Consider the following 22,857-nt stretch of genomic DNA (forward strand, 5'->3'; position numbering starts at 1 on the left):
AGAGCCCGACACGGGGCTCGAACCCACGCACAGTGAGATCATGACCTGAGCTGAAGTTGGATGCTTAACTGATTAAGCTACCCAGGTACCCCAGTATATGCTGTTTCTTTTTTCAAATTTTGTTAAAAAGCATTTTTGTTTATTTTTGAGAGAGTCACAGAGTGCAAGTGGGGGAGGGGCAGAGAGCGAGGGAGACACAGAATCTGAAGCAGGCTCCAGGCTCTGAGCTGTCAGCACAGAGCCCGACATGGGGCTGGATCATGACCTGAGCTGAAAGTCCGACGCCCAAACAACTGAGCCACCCAGGTGCCCCAGTATATGCTGTTTCTTAAACTATAAACTGACTGTTTTAACTTTTACATGTAATTGTGCTATTGAAAAAAAAAAAAAAACCAACCATATAGTTAATTACAACCACATTACTTAGCCTGTTACAAACCAGAATTAATCATCTAAAATATAATTATCTGGAATTTGTACTTGCCTTCTTTCCTTGACAATGTTTCGGATACACAGATCACGATGATAATGGATAAATTGTTGACAGGTCATTTTTATTTCCTCAGGAACAGGAGAACCCCTGTTGTCTGTTGTATCTTTATTATTCCATAGGAACTCAAGTCTAAAAGCCAAAATTTAAGGAGGTCACTTTTAAGGAATGAAAAGCACTCAGAGAGAACCCCTTCCTGCTTATCACCCCATCGACACAGCTCTTCCAAAGCGGTCATCGACAACATCCACGTGCTGTTAGTGTCCGAAGCAAAGACCTAACCCGCACTTGGTTTCCTGGTCCAAGCAGGTGGAGACTTGAACATTTTATAAGCCATCCAAACATATTTGATCTATTTCAGTTTCTACCAAAAAAATGAAGTTCTTTCCTTACTCCACATTCTACTGTTTTAAGTGGCAAAAATAACTTACAGAGATCAAGTATTTTATTTAATCATTCTCCAATTTCAGTACCAGAGAGACAAATACTGGGCTCTGGAATACAGCATCATTCTGTTTCTGCCAGCTCAGACGATACATGTGTTGACCATTTTAACTGATCAACATTATGAGCTGATAACTAAGTTCAATGACTTTCCTATTACGCTTTTCCTCCTTCATGAAATGAAGCAACTATGTCTTAATAGTGTGATGATGTTAATGACGACAAAAAAAAAGTAGAAGAAAGAACGGTGACCACATACTGGGCACTTTTTAGGTAGTGGATAGGATAAATTCCATTAGCACTTCTAGTTTCTACTGAGTTTGATTTTGAAAACAAATGAGAGTAACAAAGATGTGTGCCTCCCCTTCCTTCCACTCCTGAGTTGCAGAATTCCCATTTCATTATTTCTTTTAAAGAAGTTACTAATCTGAATCCAAAGAAACTCATCACCAAGCTAATAAAAAAAATTTAGAAAGAAGGGATTTGAGTTTTCTATAAATTGTCAGCTTAATAGAGAAATCCTATTGTCAAAGGAGAATCTATATTGTCAAATACAGACCTTTGGGGATGCACAATCTACCACTTCCATCCCTAAATATATTTTTCACGTTTCACTTTACTTTATGTAGTTAATGGCATAGATAGAAGTCCTCATCCATCAGGGCACCTGGGTGGCTCAGTCGGTCAACTTCAGCTCAGGTCATGATCTCACAGTTTGTGGGTTCGAGCCCCGCATCAGGCTCTCTGCTGTCAGTGCAGGGCCCGCTTTGGATCTTCTGCCCCCCTCTGTCCCTCCCCCTGGTGTTCTCTCTCTCTCTCTCTCAAAAATAAATAAACATGAAAAAAAAAGTTCTCACCCATCAATTCTCGTTGAAATGCCAATGACAATGTGGGAGTAATAAGAGTTTTTCTAAAGTTTTCTCTGCAATTATTTATTTGTTTAAAGTTTATTTTTCTTTATCTTGAGAAAGAGGGAGAGAACAGGTGCGAGCTGGTAGGGGGCAAAGAGAGAGAATCCCAAGCAGGCTCTGCACCAGCAGTGTAGAGCCTGACGTGGGGCTCAAACCCATGAACCGTGAGAGCATGACCTGAGCTGAAACTAAGATTTGGAGGCTTTAACTAACTGAGCCACCCAGGTGCCCCTTCTCTGCAATTATTTACAACAAATGTGTGAATCAACACAATGTTTGGTTTAATCTTTCTGTGGTCTAGCAATTACTATAGGTTTAAAAATATCAGTATGTTAATAGAATGGCCTTGTCATTACTTTTACAGGTATAGATTTCTTTCTAAAATTTTTTAATGTTTATTTTTGAGGGAAAGAGACAGAGCATGAGCAGAAGAGGGGCAGAGAGAGAGGGAGACACAGAATCCAAAGCAGGCTCCAGGCTCTGAGCCGTCAGCACAGAGCCCGATGCAGGGTTCGAACCCACAAACCATGAGATCATGAACTGAGCCAAAGTCGGACGGACGTTTACCCGGCTGAGCCACCCAGGTGTCCCCAGATATAGATTTATTTCAAAACTAAATTTACCTTCTTTTGAAAGGTAGAATGATTAAATGTTTGTCCAATCCAAAGATGCCAAAGGAAATAAATCCCTATGGAAGAAGAAAGGTTACAGTCATGAGTTCAACAGTAGAATGTTAAGACTGAGGAATTATGGAAGCCACCATATGTTTAGTGCCGGGGGGAAGCTAACCTAGAGTGATTAGAGCAGTATTTTAAATGGACCACACAAGGCAGGTCCTCTAAAGTTCAGTGTCTGGAGGCAGGTATGATACTTGGCTGCCTCTTCTTAGTCATGTGTCCTACTTAGTTAGGTTGGATCATTGACTTAACCCAGGGCTGAGCCGCCACATCTGTATTCTAGCTCACTGAAGAAAAATGAAAACATTTAAGAGCTTCATGTCTTTGTTTTCCCTTTTGAAAAAAGAAAATAAGTGATCTCCCGTTGTGCTTCGGTGTTTATTATATTTCCGTTAACACTTCAGCAAGTAGAGAATTACATAGTGTCTGATTACAGTGAAGTCACTGAACAAACTTTATGTGACATGAAATTGGCTAGGTGCTTAGGGAAAGGGTTTGAGGGATTTGGGGGTGATGAGGAAAACTGGCACCAGAAAGCGGCCACAGGTAAGGACGATTGGAATTGCCTGGGGAGACAGAAGGTTGGCAACTGCCATTTGCCAGGCACAGTGGGTTAAGGATCTCAGTGCAGGCTGGTGGGCGGTAGGGTGGACAATGCGATATACTGCAAGAAGGATCTACCTTGCTCTACCTCCAAACTATAAACAGCCAAAAAGGAATGACCTTACTATAACACCTATATGGGAGGGGGTGGGGAGTGTTTGTATAACTCTCCCTCTCTCTCTCTCTCTCCTTTGAAACGCTTGGGCCATTAGCTATGGGGGCATCATCTCAAATGCAACATTCCTAACGTTAGCTTCTTCATTTGTGAAGCTTTCTCAGTTCCAGTCCTGGGGTGACAGCCTGGAGTGGGCTTCTTGAAATCAAAAGGCTGAGTGAGACTACGAGTTCTGAACCTAGGATTTTATAGTTCTTGGGTACAAAAATCAGATCTTAGATTCACAAAGTGAGGTGGGCATCATGTAGCCTGGGATACTCAAGCCAGTCTGTAATAAACTGATTAGGTCACTTATCTATCTAGACGTAGTCTTTTTGCCCCCACCATCATGGCAAAACAAACTGGAAATATTTCCAGAAAGTAATGTTAGGGTAAAATGTGCAGGAATGTCTACTAATAAATGCTAACTGACTCAGGTAGTCGATTATTTCAGGTTTAATAGGCAAAATCAGTGATTTCAAACAGAGTTGTTTTTTTCAACCTGATACTTAATCTGTGGGACTAATACTCTTTCTTTATTAAAAAGTAAGAGATTGAAAACAGAATCACACTTTGAAATTTTCACATAAAAATATTTTCCCAATACGTAAAATGTCGTTTATTCTTCAATATCCATTTTATTAGTGACGTAAAGACAACAGCACCCATCATATTAGTTCTTCGTGGAATTTTAGTTCCTAATTTTTAAAACCGGGAATGATAATGCCACTTGGTTGGTGTTCCTGTGACATCTAAGTAAGAGGACTAATGTAAAATCCTTAATAATGGTTGGCATTTAGACTGTCAAGGAATGGTAACTACGATCCCTGGCCCAAGTGTATTTATCCATCACGTGATTTTCTAACAAAGATTTAAGCACCTATCGTTCGAGAAACATCAACAAGTAAATGAAATGATGTTCATCAATTTAAGTGACTCGACTAAGGGACTCAGAGAAGGGAAGTCTTTTTTCCCAAAGTGACTTATTAAGACCATAACAAAGTTTCAAAAGAAGTTGGGACATCTTGTCCCTGCTTAACTGATCACTCGTCATTTTAAAACCAAAGCAAAAAACGATTTGGTGTTTGTGACTGAAACACTCAATGTGCATTCTGATGACGAGAACCAACATGGAGATCGGATGCAGCTGTCAGCTGTCACGCAGGCCGGCAGCTGGCGAACCAACTAAACCCTTTTGATTTAAAAGAAAACAACAACATCCGCACCACTACCCCCCAAACAACCCATCCAGGAAAACAAAAAAGCCCTCAAAGTTCTCAGTACATAAATACCTGGCCAAAGTTAAACACAGCACAGAAAAACTGTAGCTCAACATATAGCCTTCCAGGTTCTTGGTTGAATAGCCACCATAAACAACTGGAAAGATTCTGTAAAGGAAGGTGAAAATAGTATTTTAAAATGAAGCTAGCTAATCATTTCTTTCTATCCAGAACACAGTACAATAACTTATCTGCTTAATAATTGGGGGGAGGGGGGGAGACTAAAAGGAAAAACACCGAGAGAATATAGAGGCTTTGTCTTTTGAACAAGAGGTTTCAACCTTCCTCCTGACAGATGTCACTCAAACAGCATCTAATTTGATCAGATCCGAAGCAAGAAGACATGCGCCATAATACGGAAGCTTACATAATATATCAGGACTGCCAACCAGCCTAAGACAGGACTGATTTTAAAATTAGTTCTACACAATGAAAACAATCACATCACTAAGCAGCAGTTCTTGGCAGCATTTCTTACTGTTTGATTTTTGTTCTTTTTTTTCAATAATTTTTTTAATGTTTATTTATTTTTGAGAGAGAGAGAGAGAGACAGAGGGAAAGTAGAGGAGTGGCAGACAGAGAGGGAGACACAATCCAAAGCAGGCTCCAGGCTCTGAGCTGTCAGCATGGAACCCGATGCAGGGCTTGAACCCATGAACCATGAGATTGTGATCTGGGCCGAAGTCGGACGCCCAACCAGCTGACCCACCCCGGTGCCCCTTTTTGATTTTTGTTCTTAAACAGCAGTTAAAATGGTGCTGGCTGACAGCATTCGATGTAATGAACATCCCAATGTAAAAAGGTTTCTTCATTGGTTATATATATGGTCCATCTCCCATCTAGGGAGGACCCAGGCAAGGTACATTTGAACCATCTTAAAGAATTATATAATAAATGATAATTCACACAAGAGGACATAAAACTGATTTTAAAATCCCTTAGTAATCAAAGAAACGCATTTAGAAAATAAAGGGCTTGGGGCGCCTGGGTGGCGCAGTCGCTTAAGCGTCCGACTTCAGCCAGGTCACGATCTCGCGGTCCGTGAGTTCGAGCCCCGCGTCGGGCTCAGGGCTGATGGCTCAGAGCCTGGAGCCTGTTTCCGATTCTGTGTCTCCCTCTCTCTCTGCCCCTCCCCCGTTCATGCTCTGTCTCTCTCTGTCCCAAAAATAAATAAACGTTGAAAAAAAAATGTTTAAAAAAAAAAAAAAGAAAAGAAAGGGCTATATTTCACTCATAAAGTTATCAAACTTTAAAATTCATAACATTCAGGGGCGCCTGGGTGGCTCAGTTGGTAGGGGTCCAATTCTTGATTTCAGCTTAGGTCATGATCTCACGGTTCGTGGGTTTAAGCTCTCTGTCTCCTTCTCTCTTTGCCCCTTCCCCACTCTCTCTCTCTCTCTCTGTGTCTCAAATAAATAAACATTAAAAAAAATAAAATTCGGGGCGCCTGGGTGGCGCAGTCGGTTGAGCGTCTGACTTCAGCCCGGTCACGATCTTGCGGTCCGTGAGTTCGAGCCCCGTGTCAGGCTCTGGGCTGATGGCTCAGAGCCTGGAGCCTGTTTCCGATTCTGTGTCTCTCTCTCTCTCTGCCCCTCCCCCATTCATGCTCTGTCTCTCTCTGTCCCAAAAATAAATAAACGTTGAAAAAAAAATTTAAAAAAAAATAAATAAATAAAATTCATAACATTCAGTGCTGGTGGGAGTCCTTTTACAAATCTATACTACTCCTTCCGAACACAATTTTGTAGAATGCATCCAGGGGCACAGAAATCGTTATACTCTTTGATCCAGGTCTCCCAAGTCTGAGACTCTATCATAATGAAATACTGCATGGAGATGTTTATTTGAGCATTTGGGAAAACTAGGAATAATCATCCATAAGGAAGTGGTTGGATAAATTACAATGTATCTCCTCTACTGTTTACTGAGGAGCCATTTAAAGTAACAGTTACCAACAACTACCTAGCAAAAAGAAAATGACTGACACAAGTGACAAAGCAGAGTATAAATCTCTAGGTACACTTTAGAACCACGAAAAATGTATGAAAAAAGAGAAGGCAGTGATTGTGCAAATATCTATGGCATGAAGTGGTTATGCTCTTTTCGTAATTAAAAATTCTTTCTAAAAGTTTATCTTCTGGGAGGCCACGTAGGCATTTAGTCACTGAGTGGCCCTGCACACAGCGTGGAGATACCCGGTTTTACCAAATTCTAGGTTCAGAGCATAGAATGAGGAAATGACTCTAAGCAACATAGGCTGTTGGGCCATTTAGGTGACAGGGTGCTGTGAACCCTTCTTGCCCCCTTCCCCACCAAACTGCTCAAGATGGGGATTCGGATTGGCCTCGCTGCCACGCCCCGAAGCAGGAACTAAGTTTCTCCCAGATGCCTGAATAAAATCTTTGCCAAACATTTAAAGAAATGGCCCCAAAACAAAATCAGAAGAAACATTTACAGCAAACAGGCCAATAATGAGAAGTAAACACAGCAACACATGTCGAGCCAGTTGCTGGTCTCCACTCTGTAGATACTGCTCCTCTTCCTGGACTAACATGCAGCTCTGGGAGTTACAGCGACTCACACAATGCTCATCTATAAGACAGTAAGTACAACAATTTGTAATCAGAGCTTTTTATTTGAATGCATTTCAAATTCATAATGACTTTCGAAGCAAACCAGCACATATGCACATTCAGCTCAGAATCAGTGTATTATTTTAGATGAAATCTGAGGAAGGCTCCTTCATGTGGTTTCAGGAGAGTTGGACTTGTCAAGTGTTTTTATCTGAAAACTACAAGTAGTATGCCATAGTTCCCGTCTACACTATTCGATGGTGTTAATATATACATACATACATACAGACCAGGCTTACTGTATATACTTATAGAATTTTTCTACACCAAGATATACCCAAATAATTTTCATCAACGTAGGATCATACTACACAGACAATTTGGCAGCCTGCTTTCTTTTTACTTAGCAACACTATGCACCTCCCCCATGCATGCCGTTAGCTGTTGTTACCGCCATTAGCTATATATTATAACCCTCTATGTATCTTAATTTCTTTTTTTTAAGACTAAATTAATAACTTGTGTTTCATCTATAGCAAATCTGCATATTGGTCACGAATATCCTGTTTTGGCTAACTGTAACACAAACTTAATTATTCCCCTTTGCCTTTCATTCAAGAGTTTAAAATCTGCCTTAGAAAAGACCTTTAAGAAAGCAAATAAAAACTGTTATACACTGTTCTGTTCACATACAGAACCAAGTCCAAATCACAGATACGAACGACCCTTATGTGGCCTAGAGTAGAGGAGAAGGGCCTTTCCCAAGAAACCTCTGTTCTCCTGCCTCAGCTCCACCATGTACATGGTCTCAAAAGCAGGGGAAAACATTTTCTTTTTACCAAATGGATGTCTAGCCTAACACACAGTCTGATTTTAAACAGCGAAAGATGAAAAACACAATATTATAGCTCTCAACCCTCAAGGTAACAACAAAAATTTGTATTTCCCACAGCCACTTTTTAGAAAAAGACACATGGCGTCCTTAAACACGGTCTAACATCACAGCTATGGCATGCAGAAGTGTGCTGTGCTAAGTAAAAAGAAAGCAGGCTGCCAAACCATTGCTGTGGTGTGGTCCTATTTTAATAAGAATTATTCGTGTATAGCTTGGTATAGAAAAATTCTACCGGTATAACATAATAAATCTGGTCTCAAAATATCGTGTACCGATATGACAAAAATGGATAAAAATGCATTTTACTATCTTCCATTTGCCCCTTTTCCACATCATAATATTGATTTTGCCTTTGTGCTGTACCGGTGTTTTGGGGATGAGGAACTAACTATACTATCAGACTCAGAATTCTCACTTGTCCATGGTCTGATTTCTTTTCCCCTTTTTTTGTTTCAGGCTTAGGAATGATACTAAATTGGATGAGTAGACAACGTCCATAGATGATGGCTTTCCTTCTATGTAAGTTTTGCAAAAGAGGATCAGAAAATGTAAGAAGCTCCTATAAAAGAGTTTTTCAGGAGTCAGCGTTATTAACGAAGAACATGGCAGATAAGCAAAGCAAAACAATTTTCAGAGACAAAAGAAATGTCAAATTAAATTACATGTTGAATTTGTCTATGGACTTTAGTATTAGGTATATTGTGTAGGGAGGAAAAAAAAAGAAGGAAAGCCTTGGGAATTATGATGTAAAGAAACATTAGTTTACAAAATTGGCACCCCAAAACTGAAAGACAGTTTAACTGAATGCCCAATGGGGTTTCCTATCAGAAAGCCAGCGAAGGCCCAACATCTGATATATTTTCACTTCTTCCTGGAGAAACGGGAGTTCCACGATTTAAAATCCATTCCTAGCCAGCAGCTGGCAGCCAAACATAAACCCTGCTGGACTAATAGCAACTGTTACCACTGCGACCGCTGTTTGCTGAGCGTTTACTATGTGCCCCACGTGCTGTGCTAGGTGATTTGCACACATGTTTATTTATAACCCTCACAGCTTTTATATAGAAATGAAATGCCTTTGGCAACAATACAGTTGACATATGCTTCATCATGAAGAGAGGGCTTTGGGGGGTTTCCCTTTCTAACTTGATTATAAATGAGCATAATTAGTTGACAGTGCATTGCAATTTCATGTAAGTGTGCTCGGTTGTTTTAAATAATTTGAATTCCATTGTGTATGCATGGGGATGGCCCAAGGCGGTGGCACGGGAAGACCCTGAACTCATCTCCCACAGACACACCAAATCTACCACCATCTATGCGATAACTCCCACCTGAAAAGAGCTGAAAACTAGCTGAGCAGCTTCCTCTGCAATGAGGGGAAAATGGCCCCATGGAGCCAGGTGGGAAAGGCAGAGCTATAGTCTTACCAAAACCCTCACCCCAGGGTGCAGCAACCCACAATAGGGAAGGCTCTCACAGGCTCAGAGCTTCTCCCTGAGAAGTGAGGGGTCTGTGCTCCATATCAGGTACCCTGACCCTGGGGACCTACACCAGACAGATGAGGCCCCAACAAAGTCTCATTCTGGAAACCAATAGGGCGTATGTCCAGGGGACCCAAGGGCTATGGGGAGCTCAGCAGGGACTCACCCGTCTGGGGAACCAGCACTGGTTTGAGAGATGACTGGATTATATGTGAAGGAGATTCAATTGTTAAAGATTCGCTGGAATTTTCCTTGAGGGGGAGAGTGCTGTTGGAGAGTGCCAGTTTTGGCACTCTCCCTCTCTTTCTAGGGCAGGCATGTATGGCTAAAACCAAGGCATGTCTCTCCCAGAATGCTCTTCTTCAGCATCGCTAAAATTGCAAGCGTGTCCCGCCCCCCCCCCCCCCCCATGCTCCTTCCTGGCACAGGCATGCCCCACACCCAACATTCTCCTGCAGCCTTGCTAAAGGCTGACGGATGAACTCAGCCCACAGAGAGGCCACTCTCATTTGCCTGGCTCTGGTGGCCGGAGGGGCCTGTACTCCTGGGCTCTATGGGTCTATAACAATTGGGAAGACAGTTCTGGACAGGACACCATATCCTGCACAACACACAGACAGTAGATTGAAACACACCCCCAGTCTGCACGTGGCAAAGACTCATTTATTTACCCCGGAACTTCAACCTGAGGGATAGGATTCAGGTTGGCCACACACCTAAAGGCACTCTCAGAGGATGTAGGCAAGGAGACACCATCTGCACCCACCCCCGCCCCCTACTTGGCCTCACCACAGCTTGCTAGTGTCTCCTAGACAGGATCTTTTACACTGGTCTCAAGCTCTGATTCTTGGCACCTGCTGCCCAGAGGATACCTTCAGATCTCCTGGTCTAGAGATCAGCAGGGTCTATGACTGTGGTCTCACAGAACTGTATATATTTGCATACTTGAAAAATTGCTGCCTGAGGGTCTGGCTTCCAATCAGCCTGAATCTAGGCGGTGGCCGAGATCACTCCCTTTGGAATGCTGACGGGACCTACCACACCCTCAACAACTGGGACTCTCAAGAATAAATCAGGCTACTTAGACAATCACAAAGGTTCTAGAGACAACCAAGAACTAGGACAGGGTCAAACACAGTGGTTATCGAAGTGAAGGGGGTTAGGGGAGGGTGAAAAGAGTGAAGGGGGTCAATGATGAGCGATGGTAACTAGACTTATTGTGGTGATGACTTTGTGATGTATACAAATATTGAATTATTATGCTGTACACCTTCTACTAATATAATGTCATATTCCAATTTGGGCACAAACAAAACCTTGAAATTCAGACCACAAATGTAATTCAGTCTCTTAGTCTATATGTCAAAGCTTATTACTTTTAAAGATTTTTCTTATTTTATGAGAAACGGTATATTTAAAGTATACAGATTTAAAATGTAATTAAGCACTGGCCCTGGAGGAAATGAGTTGAGGGGGAGTCTCAGCTGCTAAAATATGAAAAACATCTGAGGAAAAAAATGGCACTTGGGGCAAACTTCTTGGAGTTATCACGTGGGTTACATTTATTGGAAAATGTGTGTATAATTCTACCAGTTACTATAAGAACTTTTTTTTTCATGAATATTCTATCTATGCACAACTATTATCCTATTAGCACTCTTCCCCATCTTATTTGAGAATGCATAATCAGTCCAGCTTTCTAAGGAGAGAGGAATCTTCTGTTCCTTAAGCGCATCCTCACAGCCTGGAGGCACTTACTTTTCTCAGACGAAGGAGTCACAAGCCCACTGGTGCTTGTGTTTGCTACTGGCTCGGCGGATGGGCAGCATAATCCACCATTTCCCATGGAGCAGGAGCAGCAACCTATATAAATAAGACAGCATTCGAGAATAAGGACCAACCCCAGCAGAAATGAACAGCTTCGAGAAATGTCAAACAAAACAAAACAAAACAAACCCAAAACAAACCAAAAAAAAACAACCTGTTCTCTCTCTCTCTCTCTCTCTCTCACACACACACACACACACACACACACACACACACACACACACATACATTTCCCACGCAGCCACAATATTTTCACATGGGATCTATCAAGAAGAATTTGCACATGCTTATACAGAAGTTAACATTTAAATGGGGCAGACAAAAGATCAGCTCCTTTATATATTGTCTCCTTGTGGTATGAGACAACTCATGTTGTTTCATGAGTTACCACTGTGCTTTGAGAATTAAGCATCTGAACACTTTCTTAAAATAGAGCCTTTATTCCATCACTCCTTAAAAACATGCACGACTGCTCTATTGTTAACTGTAGTTAATTCAAACTCATTAGCTTGAATTTAAAAGGCTCGTGAGGACTTGGCCCCTCTCTCCCTATCCAACTGCCCCCACTACTCAACAAGGCCTTTCCCTTCTCTCAGGACAATTCTTCAGTGTCCTCCACAAATCCCATGTCTATCTGGGTCTCCGGACCTAGTTAGAAACACATACAATTCCCACTCTTATTAATTCACTGAAGTCCTCTCTTCCTTTACGTTCAGTTCAAGACTCACTTCTTTCAAGAATGTGTTTTCTATGCGTCTAGAAGATGCAGTAAAAACAATTATATTCTTTTGTTTTTTCAAATATATACAGCTGAAAATCTCTTGCTGCTTTATAGGTAGACTGGTTTACAGAAGTCACACCGAGAGACCTGCTATAGAGCTGTAACTTTTCCTCTACATAGTCAGAGAACACATGCAGTGTCCTTGCAACATTTCACACGTATATAAGACGTGGTGCTCTGTGACAATGGATTCGAATAGAATAATAACTTCAGTGATAAACTGCATTGAAATTTAATATGCTAGAAAAAGGAATAATGCCTAGGCTGAAACTTTCATTGACAATATGTTTCGATTCTTCAGTAATGTTCTTAACCAAAAAAAAAAAAAAAAAAAATGTTGAAGTATAAAAACTACAATGTAGAATAAACTATCACAAGCGTCTTTCTAAATTTAAGATAATGATGCCACCTCTCAAGGTGAAAATAGAACACAGCATAGTAGAAAAGAAAATACAGAGATCATCTGGCCTGGCCCTCCTATCTTCAGAAACTTGAAGGCTTATATCAGCTAAGATAACATTGTTCAGAAGACAGGTATAAAGCCAGCCGGTTCCAGTGACATACACGTAGGGCGTGAATGTACATGCATAATATCGCAGCCACCACAGAAAGTGAGATGGCCGTTTTTATCTTCTAACATACAAAGGATGTATAACTCGCCTGTTAGCTTTTTCTTTGCTAACTAAACCTTCAAGCTCCTATTAAAATAGGTTAATTTTCCTTTCAATCATGATTCTACATTTATAATGTGCCAATCACGGGTCTTGGACAAATGTGTGGCAAGAGGTAGAGGTGAACGATCTATGTTGGACTACTAAGGTTTGGGAGGCCAGGCTGGATATGTAATGTGTTATGTGTTAACACTACTAGCGAAGCAGAAGACGGCAGGATTTGGGGAAGGAGAATAACCACGTGGATCTTAAAACCTTTTCGCTGCGAACATCCATGAATAGGTAAATAAACACGTACTTTGCCATGGCAATTTGTAGGGCAGCTTCAGAAAATCGTGGTGTGTTTTACGCACCCATCCATCACCCCACCCATTTCGCAAATATTACTAAACACTTACAGTAAGCCTGATACCATGCTAGGTGCTGAGGCCATAACGTTGGGCAGGTCAGTCACAGCTCTTACTGTCAAGTGGGTTATACAGACTATTTGAAAGGCAATTATAAAACAATGTGATACAAGGAGAGGGAAATGTAAACACTGGGGAAGGTTTCCTATGGAACCATGCAATAGTTGTCCTCTGGCTCTTCATTTATTTACATTACAGGGCAAGTTAGTTTTCCTGCCAGAGATGATGATGACAAGGTTTAAAGAATATCTATGGTACACTTTACTAGTTATTTTTAAAATACAAGCATGCCGGCGGGTGGTGAGGGCACCTGGGTAGCTCAGTCGGTTAAGCGTCTGACTTTGGCTCCGGTCATGATCTCATGGTTTGTGGGTTCAAGCCCTGCATCAGGCTCCGCGCTGACAGCTCAGAGCCTGCTTCAGATCTTCTGTCCCATTCTCTCTCTGCCCCTCCCCCAGTGGTTCTCTCTCTCTCAAAATAAATAAATAAACTTAAAAAATTTTTAAAATACAGGTAGAGGTAGCAGCAAAAGGCTCTGGGCTTAAGACACTTGGTTTCGTGTTCCCCGCACAAGTTGTCAGGCTTTCTGTAGCCAGTTCTGAAACAGTCCTGGGGAAAGAAGGCATAGAGAGCCAGCCAGAGTGGTGGTCTTCAGGATCCTTTATAGGATCACTGAAAGAGTCCATAAAGAACGTGAGGAAGGAAAGGGTGATGGGCAGGATCAGAAAATACTGCAGACTTAGGGAAAGCAGCTTTTAAAATGTTAGTGAAAACATGAATAGAATCCTTGAGCCTCCATTTTAAAAGGAAATAGGTCAAGAAGGCTCAAAAGAATGAAATTCTGATGCTGTAATCGCAAAGGTTCTAACAAAAAAAAAATTAGTGAGCACCATTAATAATATGAACTAAATGAGTCCCGAGTGAGGCAGGGATAGTGTGTAAGTGAGGAGTTGGCAAACTACAGTCCTGTGTGGCAGGACCTGTCGTCCTATGTAGTAACATTGGCAGCATCAGATGGGGGAGCCAAGGCACCGGGAGCTTTGCCCCAGATCAAAGAGCAGGAGACTGTGGAGTCAGGATTTGAACCCAGCCAGTCTGGCTCCCATCTCTGTTTTTAGCTACTGTGCTATATACTTCCAGTTTGGGATGGAGGAAGGAAGAGAGGGAGAAGGGGGCAATGTAAAACGGTAAGATTTGTGGGGTTTTCTTTTTTTTTTTTAAGACAAAAATAGTTAAATTTTAAAGATTTTTCTCTTTCTTTCTCTCTCTTTTTATTGATATTTAGAACTAATAGGTTTTTTAGAATGTTTATTCTTTTTGAGAGAGAGAGAGAGAGAAAGAGAGCGAGCACAAGCAGGGGAGGGCAGAGAGGGGAACAGAGGATCCGAAGCGGGCTCTGTGCTGACAGTGGACAGGATGGAGAGCACGAAAGCAGGGAGCCCAGAAAGCCCGGAGCCTGGACAGCGGGGAGCCCAATGCGGGCTTGAACCCTAGAGCCACGAGATCATGACCTGAGCTGAAGTCAGACTGTGCCACCCGGCCGCCCCTACAGCTAACAGTTTTGCGATTAGTCATCCCTCTACTCCACAAAGCCCCTGAACAAAATAGGTACTGTCACTGACACTTCCTGGCACAATGTTTTACATCTATGAAACCTCCACATGCAGCAATGAATCCAAAATGCATACTCTGTTGCTGAGTTCCCTTCATGAATTGAAGCAAATCTCACAACAATTGTTGACACTTATTAACAAAGTTACTAGTTAAGATCATACTTTCACTTATACCAAGGATTGGCAGACATTTTCTATAAAGGACTAGATGATAAATACTGTAGGCTTGGCAGGCCCCTGGTCTCTGGTGAATGACTCAACTCTACCAGCATCAGCATGAAAGCAGCCATGGAAAATACACAAATAAGTGAGCACGGGTGTGTTCGAACAAAACATTATGAAAGCGGAATATGTAAGAACTGGGCCATACGAGGACAGTCAAGGGACCAGATTTGGCCTGCAGACTACAGTTTGCCAATTCCTACTAACTCTGTTTCATCAGGCCTCCCTTAATTCATTTTATTACGGTGCTTGCCTGATACAAGACTGTCAAGTTAACAAATGTTTTAAGTGCTGGGTTTCCTGGAAGGGGACTTCCTTCAGTTGTTACTTTTTCCTAAACTTTCAGGTCCAAAGAAGTCTTAGGATTTAACACAAGATGATCCTCACAAGAGACTTACAAACGCGAATCTAATGAAGAACCTGCAAGCTCTTTCTGCTCTTGACTATGATTCAAGTCCCTCATTTGACAAATACCTGTGATATTCCAGATAGGTCAAGGGAGTTTTCTGAAACGAAACACTCAGGATACACGCTATACAGGCATGGAAGTGTTTCTTTACATTTAAGGATCGTACCTGTTTCCGGGATAGAGCTTGTAAAAGGTTCCGGATCGTTTATCGGCACTGGACTCTCCTCAAAAGTGGTGTTCCCAGGCTCTGCTGCTTTGTGGCTCTGAGACTGGTCGAAGCCTTCATAGCGTCCCGCTTGGGTGGTGCGGTTCATACACATGAGTGATATGCCCGCTATCACAATGCTGCAGAACAGGGTGACTGCCGTGATGATCATCTGCCAGTTGTTGCAAAGACACGTTAGGACACTTTGCGTAATCCCATCTTTGATAATCTTAGTAGAATAGGTAAAGGGAACTTTTTCTGGTGGGAAATACAATATCCCCACAGCTACAAATGCTTTAGAACAGTAGTTCTAAAAAAAGACTAAGAGTATGAAAGGGATATAGGTTACTTGTAGAGAAACTAGGATTTGCTTGCAATCATGTAAGATTTCTAGATGCTTCTTTCACTGTACATCAATATCTTGGTTTCTTCTATAAGTAATCTAAATGACTACTCACAGGCCTTTTTTAATTTAAAGTTTTTGCTTGTTTTAATACCTAAGTTCAAGGGTACCTCAGCTGGAGACTCTGTTATGGTAATAATACTAAACATAAATAATTCTGGCTAATACTTATTGAGTACTAACTATATGCCAGCACTAGTCTAAGTCCTTTAAATGTATAATCTTATCTATTCTCACAACAACCCAATAAAGTTCAAAATTACAAAAAAGAAAAAAGGAGATAGGAAGTCAAAATCTTTTGACGGTCTTTTTAAAAACACACATCCTTGGAGCACCTGGATGGCTCAATCAGGTGAGCCTCCGACATCGGCTCAGGTCATGACCTCAGTTTGGTTTGTGAGTTCGAGCCCCACATCGGCTTGCTGTCAGCACAGAGCCCACTTCAGATCCTCTGTCCCCTTTTCTCTGCCTCTCTCCCACTTGCATTCTCTCAAAAATGAACACTAAAAAAAAAAAAAAAACCTATTTACAAACACACATCTTTGGGCCCTAGCCCTAGAGAATTCTGATCAGTAGATACATTAATCACTCTCTCCTCCAGTAGAGGAAACATAATCCATAAGTGAGTTTAAGAAGACCCAATAAGTTTTGGGGCACCTGAGTGGCTCAGTTGGTTGAGCATCCAACTCTTGATTTCAGCTCAGGTCATGATCTCACGGTGTGTGAGTTCAAGTCCCGTGTTGAACTCTGTGCTGACGCTGCTTGGGATTCTCTCTCTGCCCCTCCCCTGTTCACACGAGCACTCGCGTACTCTCTCTCAAAATAAATAAACTTAAAAAAAAAAAAAAAAGAAGAAGACCCAATAAGTTTGAAGCATTTGGAAATCCTTAGCACCAATGTGATGTGCAATAAATAAATAAACAGATTTGTAAAATAACTTTTAATGTACGTAGAGCAAAACACAGTAACAAGCTAGAAAGAGACATTCCCAAGAACAGAATTGTCCATAAACTCCTCTTACCTGCTCTTTTCCATAAAAGAAGGCCGAGTCAATGCTATCCCCATTATGTTTTCCAGTTATCAGAAGAACACCAACAAGGAGAGCAGGGATTCTGTAATGAGGGTTTGAGAGAGAAAAAGAGGATGAATAGGAACTGTACATATGGAAACACGTAAGCAAACAGAAAACTATCAACTTACCCCCAGCCAGATATTATGATGATTCCAACAGGAATTTGTACACTCTCTCTCTTTTTTAAAAGAAACAAAGAAACTGCCAGAAGGCCTATGAACAAGAAATAGAGATTGAAAGGCAGACAATTACTCTTGATGTTGACTGGACTTCATAGAACTTTAACCAAACTTATTTCAATGGTAGTCTGTGGGTTTTGCCCTAGAATTTACTCTTTCTAAAGAAATGCTGTCCCCAATATTTTGAAGCAAGATTTCCTCAAAATCACTCATGTTTTCCCTCCCGTGTCATTTTTTTTTTTGCTCAAATCTTCTTGTTTTATACATGAGGATTTTTTCAAAAGCCCAAATCATTTTATTCTTTTGACTGATATGTTTGGAATCTAAGTATATTTGTTTAAAAAAATGTAAGTGGATACAGAACAAGTCTAAAAATAAAAACACTCCCACTCTGCTGGTGGTAAGAAAGTATAGGCAATTCTCATACAGGTTTAATTTTTGGAAAATGACCCAAGTCTAAATGACAGATCTTAATACAAATATAATATGAACTTAATACAAAAACAAATGTTTTAAAACTCTTGAGCATACATTATACCATAAATCCAATTATTTATACAAGTAAAATTTAATCAATCCTACATGGTTATACAATCTTAGAACTTGGGAGTTGGAAGGAACCACTTTTAAATTAACACCTTCATTTTATAGCTATGGAAGCAAAGGTTTGCCCAAGCCACATAGCCAGCAGAGGGCAGGGCAGGACTACAAACCCAGGCTTCTGATCCAAGGTTAAGTCCAACTCTATCAGTTTCTAAAACTCAGATCCATGGACCCCTAGGGCTCTTAAGACATATCCTGCAGGGTCTAGAAATTTTTACGGACAGTTTAAATCTATCTGATATATTTTCATCGATAATCATCGAGATGCCCATCTAATAACCAAAGTATAGTCTCATGATTTTAGAGCTTACATTTGGTTTTACATTAAGTTTGAGCCAAATGAAGGCCAAATGATATCACAATGCATGGTCCAAGGGAAGGTTCTGTGGTAGTTTGAAGAGAGAAAAGCAGTGAGATGAACCAGGTCATAAATCCAAACACGAAAGTAAAGGCAAGCCACACTAAAAAAAACAAAAAAACAAAAACAAAAAAAACCCCTCACCAGAGAAATGAGTTCCATTTTTACATTCCAAGCTGTGATTCAGACTAGCAAAACAACATCCTTTGTCATGTCAATGAATGTTGCTAATTAGACTCACAGAGTCTGTAACTGGGACTCTCATCTGTGAATTTGCTTTGGTTTTAAAGTTGTATATTAGCTGTATATAAGGAATCCAGACTCCGATCCAAGATGGTACAGATTAAGTAACACTATGCTACGATAATACAAATCCACATTTTTAACCAATGTGTTAAAAAACACATTTGGACACTCTATAGTTCTAGGTTCTCAAAGTGTCAGGGAAACAAGGTACACAATAGTGTGCCAGCTGTGTTACGGTCATGAGGGTACTCTTTAAAGTTCTAAAGGTCATCATTCCTGCCTTATGAAACGATGGATATACCAATAGGCCCAGGCTAGCCCTGGATCTCTCTTGAGTTTCTGGCAGAAGCTTTGAGAGTTCCTGCCAGAATCAGTTAATCTCTTGAGGCCTTTTTTAACTCATTTGAAAAACAAAGGACTTCAACTAAACTAGGGTTTCCAAACTGTAGAGACTATAGGTGGTACAAAGGTGAAATTTTTTGACTAGTTTTGGGTTTGTTTGTTTTTTTTTTTTTTTAATTTTCAACGTTTATTTATATTTGAGAGAGAGAGAGAGAGAGAGAGAGAGAGAATATGAATGGGACAGGGGCAGAGAGAGAGAGACAGAGAGGCAGACACAGAATCTGAAGCAGGCTCCAGGCTCTGAGCTGTCTGAGTGGGGCTCGAACTCATGAACCATGAGATCATGACCTGAGCCGAAGTCAGACGTGCAACCCAAGCCACCTAGGCACTCCATATTTATTTTAACATGTACTTGAAAAACTAGCACACAAAACCTGGGATTTTATTTTATTTTCATTTTTTTTAATGTTTATTTATTTTTGAGAGAGAGAGACAGAGTGCAAGCAGGGAAGGGGCAGAGAGAGAGAGAGAGACAGAGACAGAGACAGAGAGAGACAGAGAGAATCCCAAGCAGGCTCTGAGCTGTCAGCACAGAGCCCAATGTGGGGCTTGAACTCACGAACTGCGAGATCATGACCTGAGCCAAAGTCGGATGCTTAACTGACTAAGCCACCCAGGCGGCCAAAACCTGGGATTTTAATATAAGGCTCAATTTATTAAAGTAAAAAAAGTGAGTAAATTTCTAGAGAAAAATAAAAAAAGGACAAGTGGTATGCAGATATGGCAAAAATTGTGAAGATGGGGGCATCTGGGTGGCTTAGTCGGTTAAGGGTCTGACTCTTGACTTTGGCTCAGGTCATGATCTCGTGATTTGTCAGTTCAAGTCCCACATCAGGCTGTGTGCCAACAGTGCAGAGCCTGCTTGAAATTCTGTCTTCCTCTCTCTCTGCCCCTCCCCTGCTTGCTCTCTCTCTCTCTCAAAATAAATAAACGTAAAAAAAATTGCAAAGACAGTATGCACATGAATGAAATTGGAAATGTTGAACAGATGATTTACAATGACACTTTAGATTTAAAATTCTGTTATAGCATAATAACAAGGGTTAAGGGGCACCTTCACTGGGATCCAGGAATTCAGAACAAGGTCTCTGGATAGATTTTGGCATGCATGCTTAAATAGGATTTCAAGGACACTTGGGGATTTTTGATATATTGATCTATTTGCTGTTCTCCTATTCATATGATAAGTTTACCATTAATAAACCTAAGTATTCGAGATCAAGTTGGTTCATCTGTATTTGTAAATAGAAATCTCTAGGCTCTTTTACTTGACATCTCATGAAAACTCTTAGGCTATGCAAGATGTGCACCAGCTGGATCCCAAGACCTGACCTTACTGCTCACATGCTTGTACTTACCCACATTTGTCCCACATTTTTCCTTAAACTCTTCTTTCCAACTTACCTCTTAACTCGGGCAAAGGATCCTACAGGCCTAACATCCCATGATGCAAACCGAAACTACCACTCAAGCAATAATGACTGCTCGAGGAAGAGCTCTGGTGACCCAGACCACCCACCCAGACCACTTTGAGTGAACCCCCTGACTCTCACCTGCGCAGATGAACCATGGAGTGACCTCTGGGATGATCAACATTTACCTTTACCTCATCATAACATTAAAATCTCCACCCAGGAAGGAGCACAGCCTCATTTACATAACATACAATGTACGTATAGCCACGTCTCCTGAAGGTGTGACCATGTGCTTGCCTCTACATACCATGACAAGGCTTCCCTATCTAAATATGCATCCTAACCCTAAATAAAAGGAACCCACTCACCCCTGCAGGGAGTCACAGCTTTGAAAGTTATGATCTCCTTATTTGTCGCAAATAAAGTTTCCTTTGTGCGACGACTCACCAGGTGTAGTTTCTATCTGTGACTCACCAAGGAGCGAACTCACCTTGGTTTAGGTACAGATATACTGCCTTTAGAAAGCGCACACCTTCTCCTGTTAGCACTGAATTTTTCATTCTATACTTTCTCCTCACATTGTTGCTTCACTTCAAAAGGCTATTGACTTGGAAGGGCCCTACTTGTGATCTTAAAGGCATGAAATCAAAGGCCTGTCCCTTGAAGCCACTTCCTGACACCTGCCTCCTAACAGTGACCATAACCAGTGCTTCCATTCTACCATTTTCCTCTTATGTGCCATTTTATGGGTTCACATCTTTGGTATGAATACAATACAGTCAGACAGAACGTTTCACAAACATACCGGAATGTATGCATCCAAATAAATATTATATACTTCAAAATGACAATATGCTAAAATAGTTGAATCCCTTTTTTGGAGCTAGTTGAAATGAGAAACAGTCTTTCTTACCGGGTACTCTTGTATTTCCATATCCTTTTATTCCTTACCTTTTCTTGTTCTCATATAACCACTTTTCCTTCTGTTTAATAATATAGTTCCAGTTGTTGACTGCCTAATATGTAGTAGGCATAAATACCCATATCTCATTCAGTTCTCAAAGTAACTCTGCAAGGTGTGATAACCCAGTCTCACAGATGAGGAAACTGAGGTTGTAAAAGTTAAGTCACTCGCTGAAGGCAGAGCCAGAATTTTTCACTCAGTTCTGTTGGACCCTATTGGTGATCTCGGGGACATACCTCACATGCCTCCTACTTGTCTGCCATTCCCTCCCTCCTTTCTTCACTTGCCTCCAGTACCTGATCTCTTGGTGTGTCCAAAGGCGAGCTGTGCTGACTGGGGCCGAGAGCCAAAGATCCTGAGGAAAAAGACCACGTGACCGGAAACCCCCTGAATCCAGTCAGGAATACAGTACACCAGGAAACAGCACAGCATTGCTGACGGCCTGTGCTAGTGACAGTAGCAGCCGAGAGAATGCCTTAATCCTATCCTACTAGACTTCAAAAAGGTCAGCTCTCAGCTGAGAGCTTCTAATGACAAAAGACTTAAACTGCCATTTATGATCCAACTCACCTGTCCATAGGTAGGTGCTATAGAGGGAGCTGTACAATAGAACAAACACCAGAATTTGTCCAACAAAATTTTTTTCTTTCACAAAATTCCATATCATCATTCCAGCACAGACAATAGACTGAAGAAAAAATTATGAACAAAGTCAGTCATATTCATATGAGTCACATAAATGTTTTTATTCGCAGCAAATATAATTATTCACTTTAAAGGACTGCTGAACAATTATGCTAGCTATACTAAAGCTTCAAGTTTTATGATAAAACCCCTTTTTACACAGTCTTTAACAATGTACATAATTGAAACAGACAACATTCTAAATACTAACCTTATAATTATTAATGGGTTACACAAAAAATGCTAAACTTTTTTCCATTATAATTTGAGATATGCAACGATTTGACTAGAAGAATAAGATTGTGAGAGAATTCAACCTTTAGTGATTCAATTATTTCTATTAAAAATGTGAGAGAATTCAATCTTTAATGATTCAGTTATTTCTATTAAAAAATGCAAAATTATCACTGCCCACCATTATCAGCCTTTATATACAGTTCAAGACCTACTGTGGTATATAATAAATTAGGCATGAATTAATTGTAATCAAGTTGTAACTGACTGCATTCAGTAAAAAATACTTTTGACTTTATAACTGGAAAAACCCAGCGAAATAATTTTCTCCTCTACAGTAGAATAATCAATGAAAAAAGCATAATTCCAAATATCTATATGTTTACTAACCTGAGCGATGAGTAAATTAGTTGTAAGCATATGAGGGAGCTGTTTATATTTCTTACTCAAAAGAAGAATAGCCAGAGACCAGATCTTAAAGACAAAAGGTTCAAAAGTTACTTAGGTTTTTAAAACCTTAATAACTCCTTATCAAATAACTCATTGATTAGCTCTTTTTTGAGAGAGAGAGAGACTGCACACTGGTGTGCATAAGCAGAGGAGGGGCAGAGGGAGGAGGGGAGTGAGGATCTTAAGCAGGCTCCGCACCCA

The 22,857-nt window shown here is 40.8% G+C and overlaps 1 protein-coding gene across 2 annotated transcripts in view; it reads right to left on the bottom strand.

The window, feature by feature from the left end:
* GPR155 (G protein-coupled receptor 155) overlaps positions 1 to 22,857 on the bottom strand; it is a 47,940-nt gene that overhangs the window by 4,414 nt on the left and 20,669 nt on the right. For both annotated transcript variants that reach the window (XM_003990880.6, XM_019838276.3), the window contains exons 6-15: positions 22,597 to 22,680; positions 21,859 to 21,976; positions 17,250 to 17,334; positions 17,071 to 17,161; positions 15,608 to 15,818; positions 11,270 to 11,374; positions 7,015 to 7,151; positions 4,572 to 4,667; positions 2,469 to 2,533; positions 485 to 622 (exon numbers count right to left, since the gene is read on the bottom strand). In XM_003990880.6, the coding sequence (XP_003990929.2) occupies positions 485 to 622; positions 2,469 to 2,533; positions 4,572 to 4,667; positions 7,015 to 7,151; positions 11,270 to 11,374; positions 15,608 to 15,818; positions 17,071 to 17,161; positions 17,250 to 17,334; positions 21,859 to 21,976; positions 22,597 to 22,680 (1,130 nt within the window). The remainder of the gene's footprint in view (positions 1 to 484; positions 623 to 2,468; positions 2,534 to 4,571; positions 4,668 to 7,014; positions 7,152 to 11,269; positions 11,375 to 15,607; positions 15,819 to 17,070; positions 17,162 to 17,249; positions 17,335 to 21,858; positions 21,977 to 22,596; positions 22,681 to 22,857) is intronic.

This window comes from Felis catus, chromosome C1 (assembly GCF_018350175.1).
Source record: "Felis catus isolate Fca126 chromosome C1, F.catus_Fca126_mat1.0, whole genome shotgun sequence".
Lineage (NCBI taxonomy): Eukaryota > Metazoa > Chordata > Mammalia > Carnivora > Felidae > Felis > Felis catus.